Source organism: Notothenia rossii (genome assembly GCF_949606895.1).
Source record: "Notothenia rossii genome assembly, chromosome: 9".
NCBI lineage: Eukaryota > Metazoa > Chordata > Actinopteri > Perciformes > Nototheniidae > Notothenia > Notothenia rossii.
This window is the reverse complement of record NC_136907.1, coordinates 58,240,545-58,261,649: the sequence shown is the minus strand read 5'-3', so window position 1 is coordinate 58,261,649 and position 21,105 is coordinate 58,240,545. Positions and strand designations below refer to the sequence as shown.

Here is a 21,105-nt window from a genome sequence, read left to right as displayed (position 1 = left end):
GTTGTTCTCCTTGTGAAATGGTTATGTAAATGTGGGTGTCATCCGCATAGCTATGGTAACTTATTTTGTAGTTTTTTATTATCTGAGCCAGTGGTAGCATGTAGATGTTAAATAGAAGAGGCCCCAAGATGGAGCCTTGAGGAACCCCACATGTCATATGTGTCAACTCAGATGTGTATATTTACCTATAGAAACAAAGTTGTTTTTGTCCTTTAAGTAGGATTCAAACCGATTTAGAACTGTTTCCGAAAGTCCCACCCAGTTTTCTAGTCGGTCTAGTAATATGTTGTGGTCAACAGTGTCAAACGCAGCACTGATATCTACTAATACTAACACTGAAGTTCTGCCACTGTCTGTGTTTAAGTGGATGTCATTGAAAACCTTTACAAGAGCAGTCTCAGTGTTGTGGTGTGGACGAAAGCCTGACTGTGACACATCGAAACAATTATTTAAATGCAGTAAATTACTCAACTGTTGAAAAATTACTTTTTCAATGATTTTACCTAGAAATGGGAGGTTTGATATGGGCCTGTAATTATTCATTACTGAAGCATCTAGATTATTCTTTTTTAAGAGCGGTTTAATGACTCCCACAAAAACACCGGAGTGAAGAGATGTGTTTACTATATGAAGTAGATCTGAGGCCATGCGATGAAAAACATTTTTGAAAAATACTGTTGGAATAATATCAAGGCTAGAGGAGGAGGATTTCAGATGTTGAATGATGTCCTCTAGGTTTTTATCATTAATCTGATAGAATTGTGTCATGGTGTTTGAATTGATTTTTACGTGGACACAGGGACAAAACATTTGCTGTACCTGATACAGAGGCACTGACTGCTTGTCTAATTTTCTGAATTTTGTCAGTGAAGAAAGAGGCAAATTAATTGCAGGATAGAAATTCAGAGGCTACTGACACTGGGGGGTTTGATAGTCCGTCAACGGTAGCAAACAAGACACGTGGAATGTTTTTGTTTTTCGCAATGATGTCAGAGAAGATAGACTGTCCTGCAATTTTAAATTCCGAATTATAAAAGCCTCTTTATAGATTTCAAAATGAACCTGGAGATTTGTTTTTCGCCACCTGCGTTCAGCTTTTCGACACTCTTTTTTCTGTTTTCATGGTCATGGCCTTTCTCCATGGAGATATTTTCTTGCCAGTCACTTCCTTTATCTTAGTTGGAGCAATGGCATCTATGACATTAAAAAAATTATGAGTAAACATTTCCTTAGTATTTTCAGTTAAATATCGCTTTGTGGTTACCTCTGAACATTTTTGTGAACAGAGATAGAGCGCTCAAAGAAAACACAGGAATGATCAGAGAGTGCAAGATCAATCACCACAACCTTTGAGATATTCAGACCGTTTGAGATAATTAAGTCCAGAGTGTGCCCCGTATTGTGCTTGGGCTCCGTCACATGCTGAGTCAGTCCATAGTTATCAAGAACACAACACAGTTCTTTAGCCCCTCTGTCCTGGGGGTTGTCAACATGGATGTTAAAATCACCAACAATGACTAGACAGTCAAAGTCAATGCACACTATACACAGCAGTTCAGTAAAGTCATCAAAAAAGCTTGCACAGTATTTGGGTGGTCTATAGATATTTAGGAACAGAGCTCGAGAGGAGCATTTCAGCTGAAGGGCCACATATTCAAAAGAAGCAAAGTTCCCATAAGATGTCTTCCTGCATTGAAGGGAATCATTGAACAAAATAGCAACTCCACTTCCTTTCTTATGCATTATTTTCTGACTTGTAAAACTGAAGTTGGGAGGTGTTGATTCGATAAGAACAGCTGCACTTATATTTTTGTTCAATCCAAGTTTCCATTAAAAACATAAAATAGAGATTGTGCTCAGTGATAACATCATTGATTAAAAACGTTTTTCCTGCTAAACACCTGACATTTAATTAAGCTAGTTTAAGTTTGTTGAATACACTATCAGTAAGATTTTTTGTGACAAGCTGTGGCTGACATGGAATCACTGCTAAATTTGATAAACTCACACAAATGTTTGAGCGCTTTCTGTTTCTAAGCTGATTCACCACTCTCAATCTATTACCTATCAACACAGATATCGGCAAAGCTACTGGCAGGCAGGTCCCCGGCTTGTCCTGGAAATAGTTGAGAGTGCCATATGCCCTTGAGCCTGGACCCAGCACATATCAGTTAGTGTGCTGCGTTTTGTACACACACATTCTTATCAGGCTTCGGAGACCGCAGATGCTATCTTGAAGGGGAGGGGGGGGGTGGTTGGCATAGGCATTAGGGGTGTCACTGTACGGGCCCTTCAGTTCGGTACACGTGTGTACCGAAGTTTACCGAACGAATATAACGTTAAACGTAAACAATTTAGAACGTGAACAACTTTTTGGATGTAATCTCAGGTGCTGCGTCGCAGCATTCAGAGTAATTTGCTCACATCGGGTTCAACGCGTCATAGAGGGAGCAAGTCATTTCATTGGACAAGAGGCATACTATGAGAGCTGGTCAGAGGGATGCGTTCAAATGTAGTCAGTAATTTGAGGAACTGTCGAAATGGCGAACTCAGATAAAGTTGAGCTCGAAAATTCTCCAGCATCATTGAAGTCTCCGGTTTGGGAACATTTTGGTTTCGCAGTTACGTACAAAAATGACGGACAAAGACAGGTGGACCGAACCAAAGCTGTTTGTCGGCATTGTTCAACTAAAATTGGTTACGCGGCTGGCAATACATCAAACTTGCACACTCATTTGAAAAGGCATCACCCGAACGTGAATATCAGCGGTACCAAAAGAAAAAAGACTGAAGTGCAAACCCAACTCCCACTAGCATTTAAGCCTCCACCACTCGCAAAAAGTTCAGACCGAGCCAAATCTATTACAAACGCCAAATATCCTTATGTTGCCATGTTAGCAAAGCGCTACCTGGCTTTATCTGCTACCTCTGTCCCTAGCGAGAGGGTGTTCTCCACAGCAGAAGACATTGTTAGTGCCAGCAGATCAGCCCTTTCGGCAACCAATGTGGAAAAGTTCTTTTTTTTTTTTAAACATGAAAATACAATGATAAGCAAGTCATAATGTCAAACTGGCTGCTTAGGTACTAGTACAGTACAGTTCAAATACAGATTATTTCAGTTCATCGAAATGCTGCACCTTAATGTTTATTTTATTATAATTTGTATTTATTTTAGTGAATATTCACAGTTTAATAATAATTAAAAACCCAAAACTAATAGTTTATGTTTTGTGAGTACTAGTACAGTAACGTTCAAATACAGATTATTTCAGTTCATCGAAATGCTGCACCTTAATGTTTATTTTATTATATTTTGTATTTATTTTAGTGAATATTCACAGTTTAATAATAATTAAAAACCCAAAACTAATAGTTTATGTGTTGTGAGTACTAGTACAGTAACGTTCAAATACAGATTATTTCAGTTCATCGAAATGCTGCACCTTAATGTTTATTTTATTATATTTTGTATTTATTTGAGTGAATACATTATTAACAGTTTAATAATAATAAAAAAAATATATATATATATATATATGTTTTGTTTTGTGAAAAAAAAATCTGCTGTACCGAACCGAACCGTGACCAAAAAATTGAGGTAGGTAACGAACCGAAATGTTTGTGAACCGTTACACCCCTAGTAGGCATGGTGATGAAGACACGGGAGATGGTGCACATCTCTGCTTTGGTGATTGTGGTGGGCGTAATTGAGGGGCGGGGGTAAAGGACATGCTGCCAACCCTGCGTATCGCCTTCATGCGGTCATTCATTTCCAGGAAGGACTTGGTGCCAACCCTCTGTGTCTCCTTCATGTGGTCGAACTCCAGGAGGGTGGGCGAGGGTGAAAGGGTGAACGGAGAGTAGAGAGAGCTGGGGGGTGAAGGAAGAGTATCCTCAAAGGTGATAGGGGGGGTGAAGGGCGGTGGAGACTCATCCATTTGTGTCATAGATAATCAAGACATTCCTCAGGCGGGTGCAGTGATACTTATTCAAGGTTTTCTGCGCAATGTGTTGTGTCTTTCTCTTGTTTTGATTCCTCAGCTGTGGATTAGTCCAAATGGACCAATCTGCAGACTTCCACACACACACACACACACACACACACACACACACACACACACACACACACACACACACACACACACACACACACTCAACCTTTTATCAGCTGCAGTTCCGCCGATTTCTCCTCCCTGAGACGGCGGGACGCTGCGAGGCTGTGAGTCGGTGTGTGAGCACACACACAAACTCCCAGCCAGGCTGCGGGTGTGTGTGTGTGTGTTCGGGCTGGTTTCGGGCTGGGTTTCGCTGTATCTCGCTGTCTCGCAAACGGCCACTGGGCTCATAGGGAGGGGGGGGCAGGAGCTCCAACAAGCCGTTTAGGACAGAGGTTGAATACACATACTATACAGCAATGCTGTATGAGAAACCACTGTGATTTTGGAAAATTGCACAATATAAATCTATTTTAGTATACCTCAACAATGGAATTATGATCAGTAGAAATGGCCATGAAATGGGACCCTTAAAGTCTTCTTTCAGCACTTCTGACTGTTGTTTCACAACAACATTTGTTCCAATGTGCAGTACCGCATTTTTCACAGTCGGATGTTGGGCCCCAATATGCAGGATCTTCTCAGCCAAGTCAGAGACCATATCCTTGGGAAAACAGAGTACTTTGATGTTGTTCTCACTACACAGACTTTTTACATCTCTTACAGCAGAATCACCCACAATCAGAGTTTCAGGCCCAGTCGTTAGCTTTCCCTCTAGCCTTTTACTTTTGGAGTAGCTATTGGTCTTTACCCTGCTGTGTGAATACGGTTATCCAGGTCATCAGAAAGAGATCTCCGGTTCTGGGTCAGCGGAGCACATCTGTTCTGGATTGGCACACTTGGTGGTTTAGGAGGATTGTTTGTAGTTCTACCTTTAGCAGCTGTCCACGGCTGTTTCCTAGTATGAATAGGGGTTGAAGAGGCGCTCTTCCTGGGTGATAACAATGCAGGCCAGCCGGTCGCATCACAGATTTCAGAGCGCTGGGCTCTGCCTGTTATTCGTCCTCCCAAATCCCATAGCAATGATTTACTCTTAAGGCCCGGACACACCAAGCTGACACCAAAGAACTGACACAGACGGACCCCCGACTGTTGAGTTGCCATGCGTCTCTGCGTCTTGGCCATGTGTCGCATTGGAACACACCGCAAAGACTTCAGCCGACGGCCAAGAATCACGTACGGACTGCGCATGCGTGAGTGGCAATAACTCTCCTTACCAGCAGGCAGCAATAGTGTGTATTCGTCATTCAAAAGAGGCAACAACAGATAGACTGCCTGATAACCGAGAGAAGAAGAACAGACTGCGTGATATAAATAAACAACAAATAGCGCGTGCGTTCCATTTTCACTCTACAACGAGAAGCTCATGGGGCTTTCCCGAACCTGAGTTGAGAGCTGGAGTTAAATGAAATCTCATTTTTTGCCTTCTAAATAGTTTGTTTGGGTCCCTCACTTCCGTTTCGCTTCTCATGCACTGATTCGCTAGCTGAACAGCCAATCAGAGTGATTTCTTTTGCCGATAGCCTTTGGCCGACTGCCCACCGATTCGACATGTTGAATCGGTGGGTTTTCGGCCGAAAAGGTGTCAACACGGCTGAAAAGACACAACGGTGCGGGACACACCAATCTGAGTAGGGCGTGCCGACGCTCATCGTCGGCCTGACGACCATCTACGGCCAAATTTGGCTTGTTGTGTACGGGCCTTTAGGCTTGCACCCAGAGAATTCCAGGGAGGACTACCACTTGTAGATTTATTACCCGGTACAACAATGGTAAAGTGGTGTCATTTCAACCTAGTCCATTCACTTCCACGTTAACTTCCAACCTTTGCATTTTCATTTCCAACACGGCCATCTTCTGTAGAAGTTTGTGGAAGTCATCTGTAGAGAACGGAGGCATTTTGCTGCTAACTAGCTTAAGTTAAATAGCATGCAGTACCAGGCTTTAGCTGTTGCTAGGCCACACTACTATAAGACTGAGGTCGTCGTAAAAAATATTGATATATGGCTGAAACCCTCCATCTATTTACGAAGAATAACTGTCCCAGTGATAAGTTAATGTCCAGGAGCCGCTGCTCGAAGTTTTCAGAAAAGAAAAATAGGAAAATCAGCATAAAAAAGTAAGCAGAGGCAAGAGCAAGCAGAAAAGCGTCTGCACTGTAAGAAAGCAGGAATAAATGTGCCTAAGCACATTACCGGCCCCTCAGGCCCAAATACATAAAGAAGTAAGGTCCCAATACTGTGCCTTACTACCCACCCATATCATCAGATATATTTTGATTAACACCACCGACTTTGCATTGTTTTTCGTGAACATGATTCCCTCCTATTAACTTGACACCCTGGGACACGCCATGACCTTGCAAATAAAACATTGATTGATGATATTTGACACAACTGTTCCAATGCTGTTTCTCCTCCAGCCAGTGACTTTGGTTGAACATAATTGTAATATCCTTTTTTTATTTACACAGCTCAGGCCCAGAACACACAACATTCCTCAATATTGTATTATGCATGGCATATTAAGAACTGCCATCACCAGTGTAAAATATGAGGGCATTATGTGCTTTGTTAAGAGCCGCTCATATGCAAAGGACCAATGCTTTTATTCTCGATTTGTAATAAAAATACACTCTTCTGAATATCCATTTAGGCAATTTGAGATGCTCTCAATATTATTTTTTTATTTAATAGCTGGTGTCAGATGTGGTTACTGGTGGAATCTATTTGTAGCATACAAAAATAGATAATTTAATATTCAAGAGTAAAATAAACAGCATGACATGAGACATTCACTCAGACATTGAGACAACATCATGGGTTTGTTTTATACTGTATATATTTTTTCCTCGTTGGAGTACTTTGGTGCAGTTCTTTACAGTCCAGCCATGTTGGTAACCTGAGTGGGTTACCATATAATGATGGAATGTTGAATGATAATTGTGATCACTACACGGAAGAAAATGTTAAATTATTTCAGAAATTGACCATTGTAAACGTTTTTCAACATATCAACTAATGTTTGAGTTGAAAAATTAAATAAACATCTATCACAGTTTACGGACCAACTTTCTGTTCTGTCATTGTCTTTAATGCAGAGAATTTCCACTACTATGGGAATTGATTACCAAATATATGCAAATAGGAACAACATTATAATTAACACAACATATCCATTAATCCCATGTCAAACGAAAAGAGAATGTGAAAGTGACATATTATTAGAAACCCCAAAAGACCCAAATCTGCCTCTCAACTATAAACAGAGCTTTTTATGTCTTTGTCTCATTGTTTTGGGTTTTACGGTCTGGAACTTTCCCTTTACTAGGAGGTAACTGTTTTCAGTTAAAACCTCTACAAAGCGGAGTGAAGGCTATGTCTTAATGACAACTTGCAATTTAAGATAGCTGGTAAACAGGTAACTAAATGCTAACTACTTAGTAAACGTCAGTTCGTAAAGGCTCTTAAATGTGAAATGTGTGTGATTGTCTTGAGGTTGTTACATTTTTTCCCCCTAAGTAGGCCCTGGAAAAAAGACAGCTTTCAGTGAAAGTATTAAATAAAATAATAACCTCCTGGCTACCTTTTGCAATTGCTAATATACAATGTTGCGTGGTCTATTTTAAGTTGATGAGTCTGGTGTGAAAATAAGCAGAGGTCTATGGATCCTTAGTGGAGGAAAATGAAGATATATTCTCATCAGCTTTGGTCCTGAGACAAGCGAGTGACTTAACTTACTGATTTATTGAAGCCATTCTGTTGCGGAACCTTGTTGTGAACCTAACTGGCATTGAGACAGAAAATGATGGAGTGGACCAAATGAGTGAGTTCAACCAAGAGTCACTGGTAGAGACAAATGAGGACATCATGGCTCCGGTTGAAGATGAGTCACGTTGCAGAAGAATGGCTTTTTTATGTGAGACTTTGTCTGAATAAGTGTTACTATGTATTGATTTCCCCTTAATGCCGTGCCAGAAAATATTGCTTTACAATCTGCCGCTGATGACACTCAAGGATTCATCTTTTTTTGTCGTCAGTCCTTCAGGCTTTCATTCATCCTCTTCATTTATTTTCATCAGTCTCATTTATGTTCGGCTATCACCACATTACTGTCATTGGAGAACAGTGTTTTCGGAGAAAGAATGATATTTTAGTATAAGTATCATTTTGTTAGAAAGACATGTTTCCATCATTCAAGATATTTTTGATTATCTTCTATACTATCTAGGCTCAGTTTATTGGATTTTTAAAATGTATTTTAAATGTTCTTACAATTCTTTGAAAAGGTCACTATGTGAACAAAACTATAGCAAGGGGCCAGATGCTTGAAACCCATTGTTGGCCCCTAAATACGTCCCTGTTGACACATGAAAAAGATCTATCCGTGTTTTCTGTTTTCCTAAACCTCAATCATTTAGAAACGTGGTGCACATGAACTGTAGCAGCCTGATTCCCACTCTCAATGGCAACAAAAGGAATATGTGTTTCAATGATTGTCTATGTTAACGTAAGTTGACCTTACACATTATCCCTTTTGACACCTTATATTTGAAGTATGCTTGACTTGAATCTGGCCTGAGGTCGGTACAAACGGAACCAATCACGTTTTTTAAGTAACTTCTCCTTTAAATCATTACACTTGCTTTTCTACATCTGTTTTCCTTCTCTCCCATGTGGGATGACAGAGTGCTTCTGTCTCTAAATGGGACCTCCATATCTCTCCTTTCTTTTCACACCAGGCAGAAGAACTTTGCCCGGGGCATCGAGCAGCAGCTCCCAGATGGCATGGTGGTGGCATCGGTGCCAATGGAGGTCCAGTGCCATGAGGAGCTGTCGGACCCTATTCCCGACCCAGAATACCTCACAGGTATGAAATCATATTTCATAGTTCACTTTGCTATCACACAGCTGTGCTATATCACTTCATCACAGGCCTGTCGGATATCTTCATTACTCAGAAAAATTCAACTTCTCAGGGTTTGAGAGTGGAATGCTGAAATTGTCTTATTATACATTATTACATTTTAGTCGTCATTTATAATGTTAAAGCAGGTTTTCAATGTGAGTTGAGTGTACCAACCCCGGTGTGCATATCATAATTGGTCGACTAATGTGTCTATTTCCAATGAGACTTGACCCAGGTTCCGATTAGGTCTAGGTACACATTGTTTTTATTATTTCTAGGTCCTTTTATTGCAGCAGGTCTCTCATATGAGTGTTAACATGGTTGTTGGTCCAAGTAAAAAGTAACATCTCGGATCACATTATGTGTTATGATCATTACAGCAGAAAAACAATGTTTGTTGAAGCAAGGTGTCCTGGTAATTGGTGGAGCCCACTGCTGCGGGCAGTGTTGTTGAGTTCCTACTCAGCTTGCAACACTGCCCTGTTTCTTGCAAATTAGGTCTAAAATGTGTACAACTAGTTGTAATGAGTCATTCATTCATGAGTCAGAATTATCCATTTTTTAACAGTAAAAAGCTGAATTAACATATCAGGCAAGCTACAGAATGTTAATTCTGAGCATATCTTGGTATCCCTCTTTTAAACTTTTGTTTCTCTTTCTACAGTAATCTTTCTTCTGCTAATAGCAGCTAACACATGATTATACTCACAGTAACAGCAGTAGATAAGGCTGTTCTCCGGAAAAAAAGTGAATTAAAGCCCAACAGAGGACCTGTTACTTAATCAACATACAACCAAAACTAGTTCTCATTCGTAACACTCCGTTCGATGTCTCACTAGGGGATGCGCCTCATCGCAGAGCAAACAGAAGCATCAATCTCATTACACCAATCCTGATTGGCTGGTGATCTTGATGTCAGCGTCAGGGAATCTACCCCCTATAAGTAGCTTGCGCTACGCCGCATGCATCATTCAAACACCTCTTCTCGCTTCAGAGCACATCTCTATTGGTAGCCGGGCTAGCTCACACAGTCCACAGACAGAACCAAGCTATCCAAGCTAACTTCGGTCGAAGGACGCTCGCCGGCTACTTCTATATATACTTCTGCAAGAAGACTGTTAATACTAACACACCAGTTAGTGTTGCAATCTACCTCGCCGTTTCTTTCTTCGGAATTAAAGGTAAGGTTTTGATTTTTCAAGCTGGTAACACACCTGTTATTAGCTTGCCTTTCCTCACTACCGACACCAAGGTAGCGGGGACGTTTTTTTATTTTTCTCTCTCACACCAGAGGAGGGGAAGATAAAAAGGGTATTAACACACCAGTTAATATTCTTTGAGAATACAATTCTACACCGTCGTTTTTTCTCCGGATTAACGACAGGTGGGGATGGATTTTTTCTCAGCAACGTACCTGTTACGAGCGGGTCCTCTCCACGCCGTCACCACGGCGATCGAGATGGACGCTTCTCTCCCTCACACCAGAGGAGTCAGGGACTCGGAGGCTCGGCTCTGCGGCTGCGGGTTGAAGATATCAGGCACAGACTCACACCAGGTCTGCTCGTCCTGCCTCGGGCTGGAACAAGCCCAGGAGGCTATCGACAACCCCGGCTCGTGCGGGCATTGTGCCCGCTTCACCATCGAGAGCCTCCGCCGACGGCTAGCATGCCAAGCTAGCTTGTCGGGACAGGACCCCCTCATGTCCGCTGTTTCGCCGGCCGGCAATCAAGAAATGGGGGCGTCCGCCGCGGAGATTGAGCCCCGCGCTGTGTCAGGCTGGGGCTCAATAACAGCGGCAGCTGCTGAACCGGAGCCCCGCGCCGTGTCAGGCTGGGGCCCGGTGGCGGCAACAGCCGCGAGAGCGGAGCCCCGCGTTGTGTCAAGCTGGGGCTCCCAACTGGGCCTCACCATGGTCTCGCCCGCGGATGATGTCCTGGAGTTGGACTACATGGAGGACGAAGAGGATACCTCTGAGTTCCTCCTGTCCGACTCGGATGAGCAAGACGATGATGTCTTTGTGTCATCAGCTCAGGCTGCAAAGCCGGGAGCGATGGCTGCTCTCCCGGGCGATAGCGCACCAGCTTCGCCCTGTCTGAGCATGGACCTGCAGGCCGTGTGTCAACGTGCCGCGTCCAGGCTGGACATCCCATGGCCTGAAATGGCCAAGGAAACCTCCATGTCTCGCTACGAGGGGAAGACTTTGCCCCAAGCAGCGAGGACAAAGAGGCAGCTCCTTCCAGTCTTCCCGGAGATGCTGGACGAGGTGTCGGTCTCGTGGAGAGACCGCCCCTTCAGTAATAAGGCCCCAATCCAGGGTGCCTCCTCCCTAGACTGTGACGGTATGGAGAGGCTCGGCCTGCTCCGCATGCCGCCCATGGAACCGCTGATGGCAGCCCACCTCCAACCGAGGCTGGCTCTGACACCAAGCAGGAACCCCACGCTACCGGTGAAGGCAGACCGGTTCCAGTCAGCGATGACGGAACGGGCCTATAAAGCCGCAGCGTTGTCCGCCAGGGCACTCAATGTCTCCTCACTGCTGACCGCCTACCAGGCGGAGCTCTGCGAGGATCTATCGAGCAAACCTGGGCCGGCCGTATGGGACGAGATCGCAGCGATCACGGACATTTGCCTCCGTGTGCAGCGCTGTGCAGTCCAGGCCAGTCCAGGGCAAAGTCATGGGCATAATGGTGGTACAGGAAAGAGCCAGGTGGCTCAACCTGACCAACCTCCCAGACCGGGAAAAGGAGGATGTTCTTGACATGCCTATCGTTCCCGAGGGTATTTTCGGCTCCGCTTTAGTCTCGATGCAGCGGAGATGTAAGTCGAAAAAGAAGGAAGACGAGGCCCTCCACCTCTGTCTCCCCCGAAGGGTCCAGCCGCTACCTGCGACGGTCTCGCGGCAGTCCTTCGCCCAAGTTGCCTCACGTCCTGTCCGGTTCAAGGTACCGAGGCAGCAGAGGCCATAGCCCGCCCCGAGTCCCCAGACCAGGCAGGAGACGAGGACGAGCTGGCCGAGGAAATCTCCGGTTTCGGCAGCTGCTGTTCAGGCACAGCCGACTCAGATTTTCGGTCACCAGTCGAGGAAGAAGAAGTGGGCGGCCTGACAGACTCCTCTCCTCTCCTCTGTGACAGAGCTGGAAGTTCCCTGTTCCCCAGCTCCAGATGTGTTTTCGGGGTGCCACCAGGCCTCTATCTTCCCGCCGCCTCGAGTGATGCCACAACGCCATCCTCAAGTTCGCGCCAGAAGGGAAACAGACTTAATACCAGAGACAGCGAGTTCTGCTATCTGCCTAAGTCACAAAAACACATGTCACAATTGTTGTTGTTTTCAAATAAACCATTTTTCACTGTCGCATCCAGGCTTCAAGCCGAGGGCGCAGTCCAAAAAAATGAAAAGAAAGACAATAAAAACAATAAAGAGTCTGTTGCATGTCCCTCTTTTGAGAGCAGCTACGGCCTCTCTCAAAAGGCGGATAATAGACGGGTCTGTGAAGGCACCACCGCCATGCGCATGCACAGTGACGACTGGGGTTATAGAGCCGCTACCGTCGCGCGCATGCGCAGTGCCGGCTGGGGATGTGAAGGCACCACCGTCACGCGCATGCGCAGTCTCGGTGGGGATTGTCAAAATGGGGTACCATCGTGTTCAGACACTAGAGGGCCCCATACACAACAAATAGAGACTCAAAGGGTAAGAGACGTGACATCTCAGCTGGCTCTAAGGAGCAAACAGTGGGAGATGCTCACAACTTCTGCTTGGGTTTTCAAGACAGTAACACGGGGCTACAGACTCCAATTCGCTGTCACCCCCCCTCGCTTCTCGGGCGTTCTGTATTCACAAGCCCGAGGAGAGTCGGCCCATATTCTGGAGAGAGAGATTCTCTCACTTCGGCTTTTATTCCACGTATTTCCTCGTTCCCAAACGGGGAGGGAACGGAATTCGGCCAATACTAGATTTGAGGGCTCTGAACAAATATCTAAAAAGATACAAATTCAGAATGCTCACTCACACATCTCTGCTGCGTCTCGTGCGACAAAACGACTGGTTTACATCAGTCGACCTGAAATATGCGTATTTCCACATCCCAGTATATTATCCACATAGGAAATATCTGAGGTTCGCATTTCAGGCGATCTGTTACGAATACAGAGTACTTCCCTTCGGTCTGTCTCTCAGTCCAAGAGTGTTTGTACGATGTACGGAAGCCGCGATAGCCCCGTTAAGACAACAGGGTATTCGCCTGGCAACCTACCTAGACGACTGGCTGCTTCTCGCACAGTCGGAACAGGAGGCTATTACGCAGACAAATGTCCTCGTAAAGCACCTGCTCAACCTGGATTTCATAATAAACACATAAAAGAGCATGTTGTGCCCGGCACAGACTGTACTCTTCCTGGGTTTACACCTGAACTCGGTGCCCTTTACAGCCCGCCTGTCAGCGGAAAGAGTGAAAGCTTTCAGAGCTTGCCTCGCTCATTTCCAGCTGCGCAAACATGTTCTTTTCAGATCATGCCTGTGATTACTGGGGCTCATGGTGTCAGCCATCCTGGTCGTACGACTGGGACGGTTAGACATGAGGGAGTTTCAGCGCTGTGTAGCCGCTCTAAAACTAAACCCTGCGCGTCATGGCGCGCGGAGAGTGATGGTTACTGTGAAATGCGTAATGACACTGCGCCACTGGCTGCACCCGACTTTTCTGGTACGGGGCGTGCCTATGGGTGCGGTCCTTTCACGGAAGGTGGTCACCACAGACGCATGTCTGACAAGCTGGGGAGGTATTTACGAAGGTCGTCCGGTGAGGGGTCTCTGGAGCAGAGACCTCCAGCGGTCGCACATAAATTACCTGGAGCTTTTAGTGGTGTTCCTCACCCTAAAACGCTTTCTGCCTTTTCTCAGAGGACACCATGTCCTCATGAGGACGGACAATACGACCACAATATCGTATATAAACCGACAAGGGGGTTTGCGCTCTCTCCAGTTACACATGCTGGCACGCAAACTGATCTTGTGGAGCTGCGGCCGTCTCCTCTCTCTGAGAGTGACGCACGTACCGGGTGTGATGAACCTCGGGGCAGACCTGCTGTCCAGAGGCGTATCACTATATGCAGACTGGACTCTACATCCAATGGTTGTGAGCCAGCTGTGGGTGCGTTACGGCCGAGCCGCGGTAGATCTGTTCGCATCAAAAGAAAATGCTCACTGTCAGCTTTTCTTTTCAATGCGCGATCAAAACGCACCATTAGGCGTGGACGCGCTCGCGCACATTTGGCCTCCGGTCCTCCTGTACGCATTTCCACCCCTGGCGCTGATACCCCCAACTCTGGCCAGAGTGAGGGAACGGCGTCACACAATGATCCTGATAGCTCCGCACTGGCCTGCAATGTACTGGCTGGCGCGGATATATCAGCTGCTGTGCGGTCAGCCGTGGCAGCTCCCCCTACGCAGAGACATACTGTCTCAGGCGGGGGGGAGGATCTTTCACCCACACCCGGAGCGCATGGCCCTTTGGGCCTGGCCCGTGAGTGGTATAATCTGAATGCAGTGGGTTTCCCGCAGAAGGTGATAAACACTATTCAGAGTGCGAGAGCTTCCTCCACTAGGTCTCTTTATGACTGTAAGTGGAGGGTGTTTGAGGACTGTTGCCTTCAAAAAGGGCACACCTCTTTTCAATGCCCTGTGGGATTGATTTTATCATTTCTACAGGACCTAATTGATAAACACAGAGCTTTCTCCACGATCAAAGTCTACCTGGCTGCTATTGCTGCATGCCATGTGGGTTTTGAGGGTAAGACGGCCGGCCAGCATCCTCTGGTCTGCCGTTTTATGAAGGGAGCTCGCAGGCTCCTTCCTGTTTCCAGGTCACTGGTGCCCTTATGGGACTTGACAGTGGTTTTAGATGGGCTCACTCGAGCCCCATTTGAACCCCTGGAAGAAGCTGACATGAAGCACCTGTCACTCAAGACAGTGCTGTTACTGGCCCTGGTATCCGCCAAGCGAGTCAGTGACATTCATGCGCTATCTGTACATCCTCCATGCACTCAGTTCGCCCGAGGGTTAACGAGAGTGTTGCTGAAGCCCAACCCTGCCTTTATACCTAAGGTGGTTGGTTCATGTACCCCCATTGACATTGAGACATTTCCTCCGCCGCTGTGTCCCACCGGGGAACAGCAGTCGAATTTGCTATGTCCAGTCCGTGCTTTACGCACTTATATGGACAGATCAAAAGAGTTTCGTCATAATGACCAACTCTTTGTGTCCTGGGCTAACCCTCAGAAGGGCAAGCCTGTTACTAAGCAACGGCTCTCTCACTGGATTGTGGAGGCAATTGCTTTGGCTTACACGAGTCAGGGTCTGCAGGCACCTTTGGGTTTGCGTGCTCATTCGACTTGTGGTCTGGCTACATCCTGGGCTTTGTTTAAGGGTGTTTCCATCCAAGACATTTGTGCAGCAGCGAGCTGGTCCTCGCCGCTCAGTTTTGTCCGCTTTTACAGATTAGACGTCTCTGCTCCCAGTGTGGCCCATGCAGTGCTGGGCCCCCTACTGAGTTAGAGCTCTAACTGCCAAATTCTGGTTGGGTTTGGTGATTTTCGAGATAAGCTTGTCTGGCAATACGGGAGCTACAATATCCCATAGTGAGACATCGAACGGAGTGTTACGAATGAGAACTATAGGTTACTTACGTAACCCCAGTTCTCAGAGTAACATGAAGTGAGATGTCTCACCAGACGGCCCTCCTTGCTATGGTGAAGCGAGAAGAGGTGCTTATTTTGAATGATGCATGCGGTGTAGCGCAAGCTACTTATAGGGGGTAGATTCCCTGACGCTGACGTCAAAATTACCATTCAATCAGGATTGGCGTAATGAGATTGATGCTTCTGTTTGCTCCGCGATGAGGCGCATCCCATAGTGAGACATCTCACTTCATGTTACTCTGAGAACTGGGGTTACGTAAGTAACCTATAGTTTTCTATCTCCAAATGTAATCAAGGGACTTTCGTGGCTTAAATATTTGATATATACGGCTCTGGATCCAAAGTTATTCTATACAATCATTTACAATAATCCAACCATCCAACAGCTGAAACATCAAATCAAATCAAATCAAATCAGGTTTTATTTATAAAGCACATTTTAAAATGATTTTTGGTCGAGACCAAAGTGCTGTACATGCAAATAATAAATAACACATTACTACATTCGCAAAGAACAGAAGACAATAAATTACCACAACAAATATAAAAATCCAACACAGGGAATTGTCCGTAGTCATACTCTGCTCAGACTAGAATGCCAGGGAGAAGAAGTGAGTCTTTAGTTTTGTTTTAAAAACCCCAAGAGTCTTGGCCGACCTCATGGAGGGGCAGAGTGTTCCAGAGCCTGGGACCAGCTGCTGCGAAGGCTCGGTGCCCTCGGGTTTTGAGCCTGGTCTGGGGCACTACCAGCAGTAGCTGGTCAGCAGACCTTCAGGCTCTGGCTGGGGTGTAGCGCTGGAGGAGTTCAGCTATATAGGCCGGAGCCAGCCCATTTAGTGCTTTAAAAACAAATAAAAGGAGTTTAAAATCAATTCGGAACCAAATTGGAAGCCAGTGCAGTGAGGCCAGAATTGGGGTAATGTGGTCACGCTTTTTGTGGCCAGTAAGAAGACGTGCAGCGGTGTTCTGCACTAGCTGCAGGCGTTTAATTGAGGCCTGGTCCATACCCACATACAGACTGTAGTAATTTGTAGTAAGTTGCAGTAATCCAACCTTGTGGTTACAAAGGCGTTGATAACCCTTTCCAAGTCTTTAAAAGATAAAAACGACTTGGTCTTAGCCAATAGTCGTATTTTAAAAAAGCAGGTTTTAACTACGCTGCTGACCTAACATCTTTGCATAAAATTAAATAATCCTTTTCCTCAAATCGGTGTGATATTTTGTTTTTGGAAGGAAAAAAAAGTGTACTTTACTAAGGTGTTTTGGTTTAGGTCATTGGAGAATATGAACACATTCCATCAGCAGTTCAGCATCTAGGTTTTCACACAATTCATAGAAATGTTGTAGAATCAATTTATGTTACAAGTCAGAAACATTTTTTTTAGCAACATGTTTACAACATTTGGCCTCCTTAAGTGTGTAGTTTCACATAGTGTTATTTTCTGGCCTTTGAGTTTGAGTGTTGTTCTTGTCAGGCAAGTCACACAGGGAAGAATGTCGACCCTTCATTCTTATGATTTTGATTCTATTCAGATGTTTCTCGCAGCCTTGTATTATTGATCTACATTCCAGAGTATGTGCTTCATTGTAAGGTGTCAGTGTTATACAGTATTGTCAAATATCCAAAGATAAGAGCAGAATGAATGCACGATGGATTTGTAAAGCATGTATGTTACCCCACATCCGTATTAAAAATAATTGTTCCTCTTATGAATTCTGTCTCCATTTCTCAAAGGTGGAAGCTCATACTCCTCTGCTCACCATCCAACTTAATAATGGATGCATTGAGAAAACAGGTAGAACATTAGCAATATAATTGTATTTCAACTAGGAAGTGTGTGGGGGAGACGGGGTGCTGGGGGGGGATTTGTTCCACCAGTGTCGTGATTCATTAGTCAGTGGCATCCGAAGCCATCTCGCTGTTCTCTTCATTACCAGTGCAGCACATGGCAGCGATGTTTGAACAGCATACAGCCGTCTTGCGGGAAACAGCTGCCATTAACACAGAGTCAGGCAGGAAGAAAAAAGAACCAGAACAAATCTTGGCTTGCTGTATGAAGCGATTCTAGAAGGCCACAGATTTGTATTCCGTCCATCTGGGTGCCTCATTATCTACTGAGTTTGACCTCTCTTTGTTTATCTTAGTTTTTACAACGCTGGGTTTAAATGTGGGCATTTTACAGAGCAGTCATAGCCAGGAATGTTTGATCGGCTTGTTGGATAGTAAAAACCACTCCATTTTGACGGATGCTCAACATTATGTGTCTCTTATTAATTCCCTGTGCTGGCATTCAAGCTGTAGAACATGCAGCACTTTTATAAAGTGCAGGCATCTGTAATGGAGAGGAGAACCCCACCTACTCTTCTTGTTTAAGTAATACCCTTTGTCTTCATGTTTAGATTGAGGTAGAGAGCACTGCAATAGAGAGTGAAGCATTCATTATATTTTAGCGTATTTCATTGAAACGTTTGGTTCATTCCAGGCACCTGTGTATCTGCCTCTGAATCGACTTACAGGGAGGAGAGCAGCAGATTGCAAGATGGGTTTATCGCTTGTTGTTGATATAACATCGGAGATACAAGGCCAGTCAGGGCAGCAATTCAAAAGCGCATCGTACAAGGTTACGTCTGAGGTGATGGACAATCAAATGAAAACAGAGGGGCGGTGGTTCCAACTGCCGTTTATTGGAAGTTTCAGAGGACATTAAAACAGTCTAATCTAAATGGAACTTCTGCTGGCACGTCCCTGAGCCCCTGTCCCCCTTCTCACAAACCTTTTTATCCCTACATCGCCCCTGGGCTCAGAGTGCCACGGAGCAGGAACAGAAGCCGACGCAGCATCACTTCTCCTCCTGCACGGCCGTGTTGGGCCTCGGCGGCAGCAGCACTGGGCTTTTATTAAAGAATAATATCATGAATTGAGATATCATTTCAAAGCATCCAGCAGGCTACCACAGAAGCACGCTGTGTACTCTGGAGAACTGTGTTGCAGTGAATGTTTTGTTAGTATTAAATTCAGCTTACATTCATTTTTCTAGTGCAGCAGTGCAAGTATTAGGCATTGCACTACTTTATCTCTGATATGCACCCTCACTTTTCTTTTTTGTAGCCGCTATCTTGTAAAATAAATAAATAATGAACTTGTAACCTCCAGCTTCCCTTTAGCTTTGAAAAATGTTTGATAAAAAATATCATTAAGCTAAAAACTGAGGCTCAGGGAGCTAATACAACCAAAACAAGGTATCCCCCTTATGGTAGCACTTTAAACAGAACAAAATCCTTTTAATTTGGATTTCCCTCATCTTCCACTGTAATAACAAAACATGAATTAACTTTAAATATTGCATTTACAGCATGTTTTACATATTTCATGTTTTTGATGTTGGTGTAAAAAAGGAAAATACATGTTACCAAAATAAACACTCTTTATTCCAGGTCCCCTTACTAGTTTCCTGTGTATCATGCTCTTCCTCAGTAAGATACATTGTTTGACCTTTTATGGAGATAACTCCGTTTTGTTAAATTGTCTTTCCACAAACATGCTTGATGATAACTTGACTGTAAAAAAGCAGATGAATGGTCCTAAAAAATCACAAAAAGTGGAATTAAATGATTTGTAGGGAAATAATCTTACCTTATGATACCATTACATTATATTCTTATTGGACAAACATGTGGCAATACTTTTTCATTATGCCACAATATTTAGTTGAAGGCCTTAGTTGGAACAAAATAATAAATGCAGACCCAATATGTCTACAACTTCTCTTCTCTTCATTTCCGACAATACCTTCATAACACAGTATTATTGCTGAGGTGGTGGATAGCGTGAGCCTCAAGCTGTTTCATATTTTATATTTTTGCAATAAACTGACAGCGTCTCAACGCCTTGTCAGAAATGATGCAAATATCATATAAATGCCTGATGAAAGATGACAAGCATTCACTCAGTGCAGTGCTTTAGGCATTGCAAATGTGTAATATAGTAGAGTTCATACTTTGGCCGTATACACATTTTTATACACAGGGGTAAACAAAAAAACACAAAGGGCTCATAATATAATGCAGTCAAGTACAATACTCTTTACACTAGTGTCCGTCCCTGTTTGTTCAAGGTATTGTATTACTCATAATATTTGCAGTTGCATTTATGTTGTAAGTTTGAAACATTATTATGATTATATTGTCTTTCCTGGTATGTGCAACAGTTACACAGCAGCAGTGTGCCTGTTTGACTCATAACACAACAGACTTTGTTCTGCCTTAAAATGTTATTCATCAGTTATCTGTCACACTGTACACAAGGATAGTTGTGGCTATTATAATTAATAGTGGGGCCTTATGTAGTTTATAGTCACTAAATCACACTTACAAAAACAACCTTCACAACTTTTTCACCTTATTTTACTCTCAACATTTTAAACTAAACTCTTCAAACACAATGGCCTTTTGCAAATGTATGAAACATGCATTCCTTAATGGCTTTACAACCAGGTGATGACATGTTTTTACTTACCGACACAGGCTGAAGCCAGGCCTCAAAGGTAACATAAACATTACAAATGAGTATTGACTCACAGCAGGGGCGGATCTAGAAAAATATTCATGGAGTGGCAAGAGTGTTGCAGGAGAATTTCAGGGGTGGCATCCCCTGGCAGAAGTATATGCTGATTTAATCGCAGTCATTTCAATCAATGTTAACTTGGAAAGCCACAATATTTATATTTTAACTCAATAACATTTGGTGACATTATTGTAGCCTTACATATAAATATATAAGGTGGCTGACATAATTGAATGAATTTTAACAGAACAATAACTGAATGAGTTTGTCTCACTCTTAGACCAGCAGGGGTACCAAATCTATGAAGACTGCTGCAATAAGTACATTAATTAACTGTCTCATCGATGTTTGTCTGAATGAATATGATAATATTAACAATCATATTATTCCTATCAGCTGGCAATCACTGTTATGATTCACATATTAATTTATTATTAAATAAACTATATTTGTTGGAGGAGTTAATGATGAATGTTCCTCAAGATGCTTGCTCACCCTCCTTCAAATTTGAAAGACAAGTATTTACTATTATGTATCAAAAGAATCAAAATACCAGTTCAGCGCCCCACAACTTCCTGACTTTACATCAGAAAGAACAAACATTAAAGAAGTGACTAACTGCATCAGTCAGGGTTAAAAAACATGTATTCTGCTAAAACATCGCTGCAGTTATTATCCAGTGGAAAGTCCTTACCTACTGGCCTAGTTAAATGAAAGTGGTTACTTTCTGCAGTGAAACTGTTTTTTGGGGGCAGACCCCCTTAACAGTTTATTATGCTCATCGAGTCATCCGTGAGCAAAGCATCAAGTTGGCATATGCCTATTACAGCTAAATGTGGCGATTTCTGTCTTGTTCAGGAAAACGCCTCACAAACTGATTAAGAT

At 43.9% G+C, this 21,105-nt stretch overlaps 1 protein-coding gene across 10 annotated transcripts in view; it reads left to right on the top strand.

Moving 5' to 3' along the window:
• The window catches only part of astn1 (astrotactin 1), a 474,928-nt gene that overhangs the window by 244,315 nt on the left and 209,508 nt on the right, over window positions 1–21,105 (top strand). For all 10 annotated transcript variants that reach the window (XM_079652095.1, XM_079652090.1, XM_079652093.1 and 7 more), the window contains one exon: window positions 8,797–8,924. In XM_079652095.1, coding sequence (XP_079508221.1) covers window positions 8,797–8,924 — 128 coding nt within the window. The remainder of the gene's footprint in view (window positions 1–8,796; window positions 8,925–21,105) is intronic.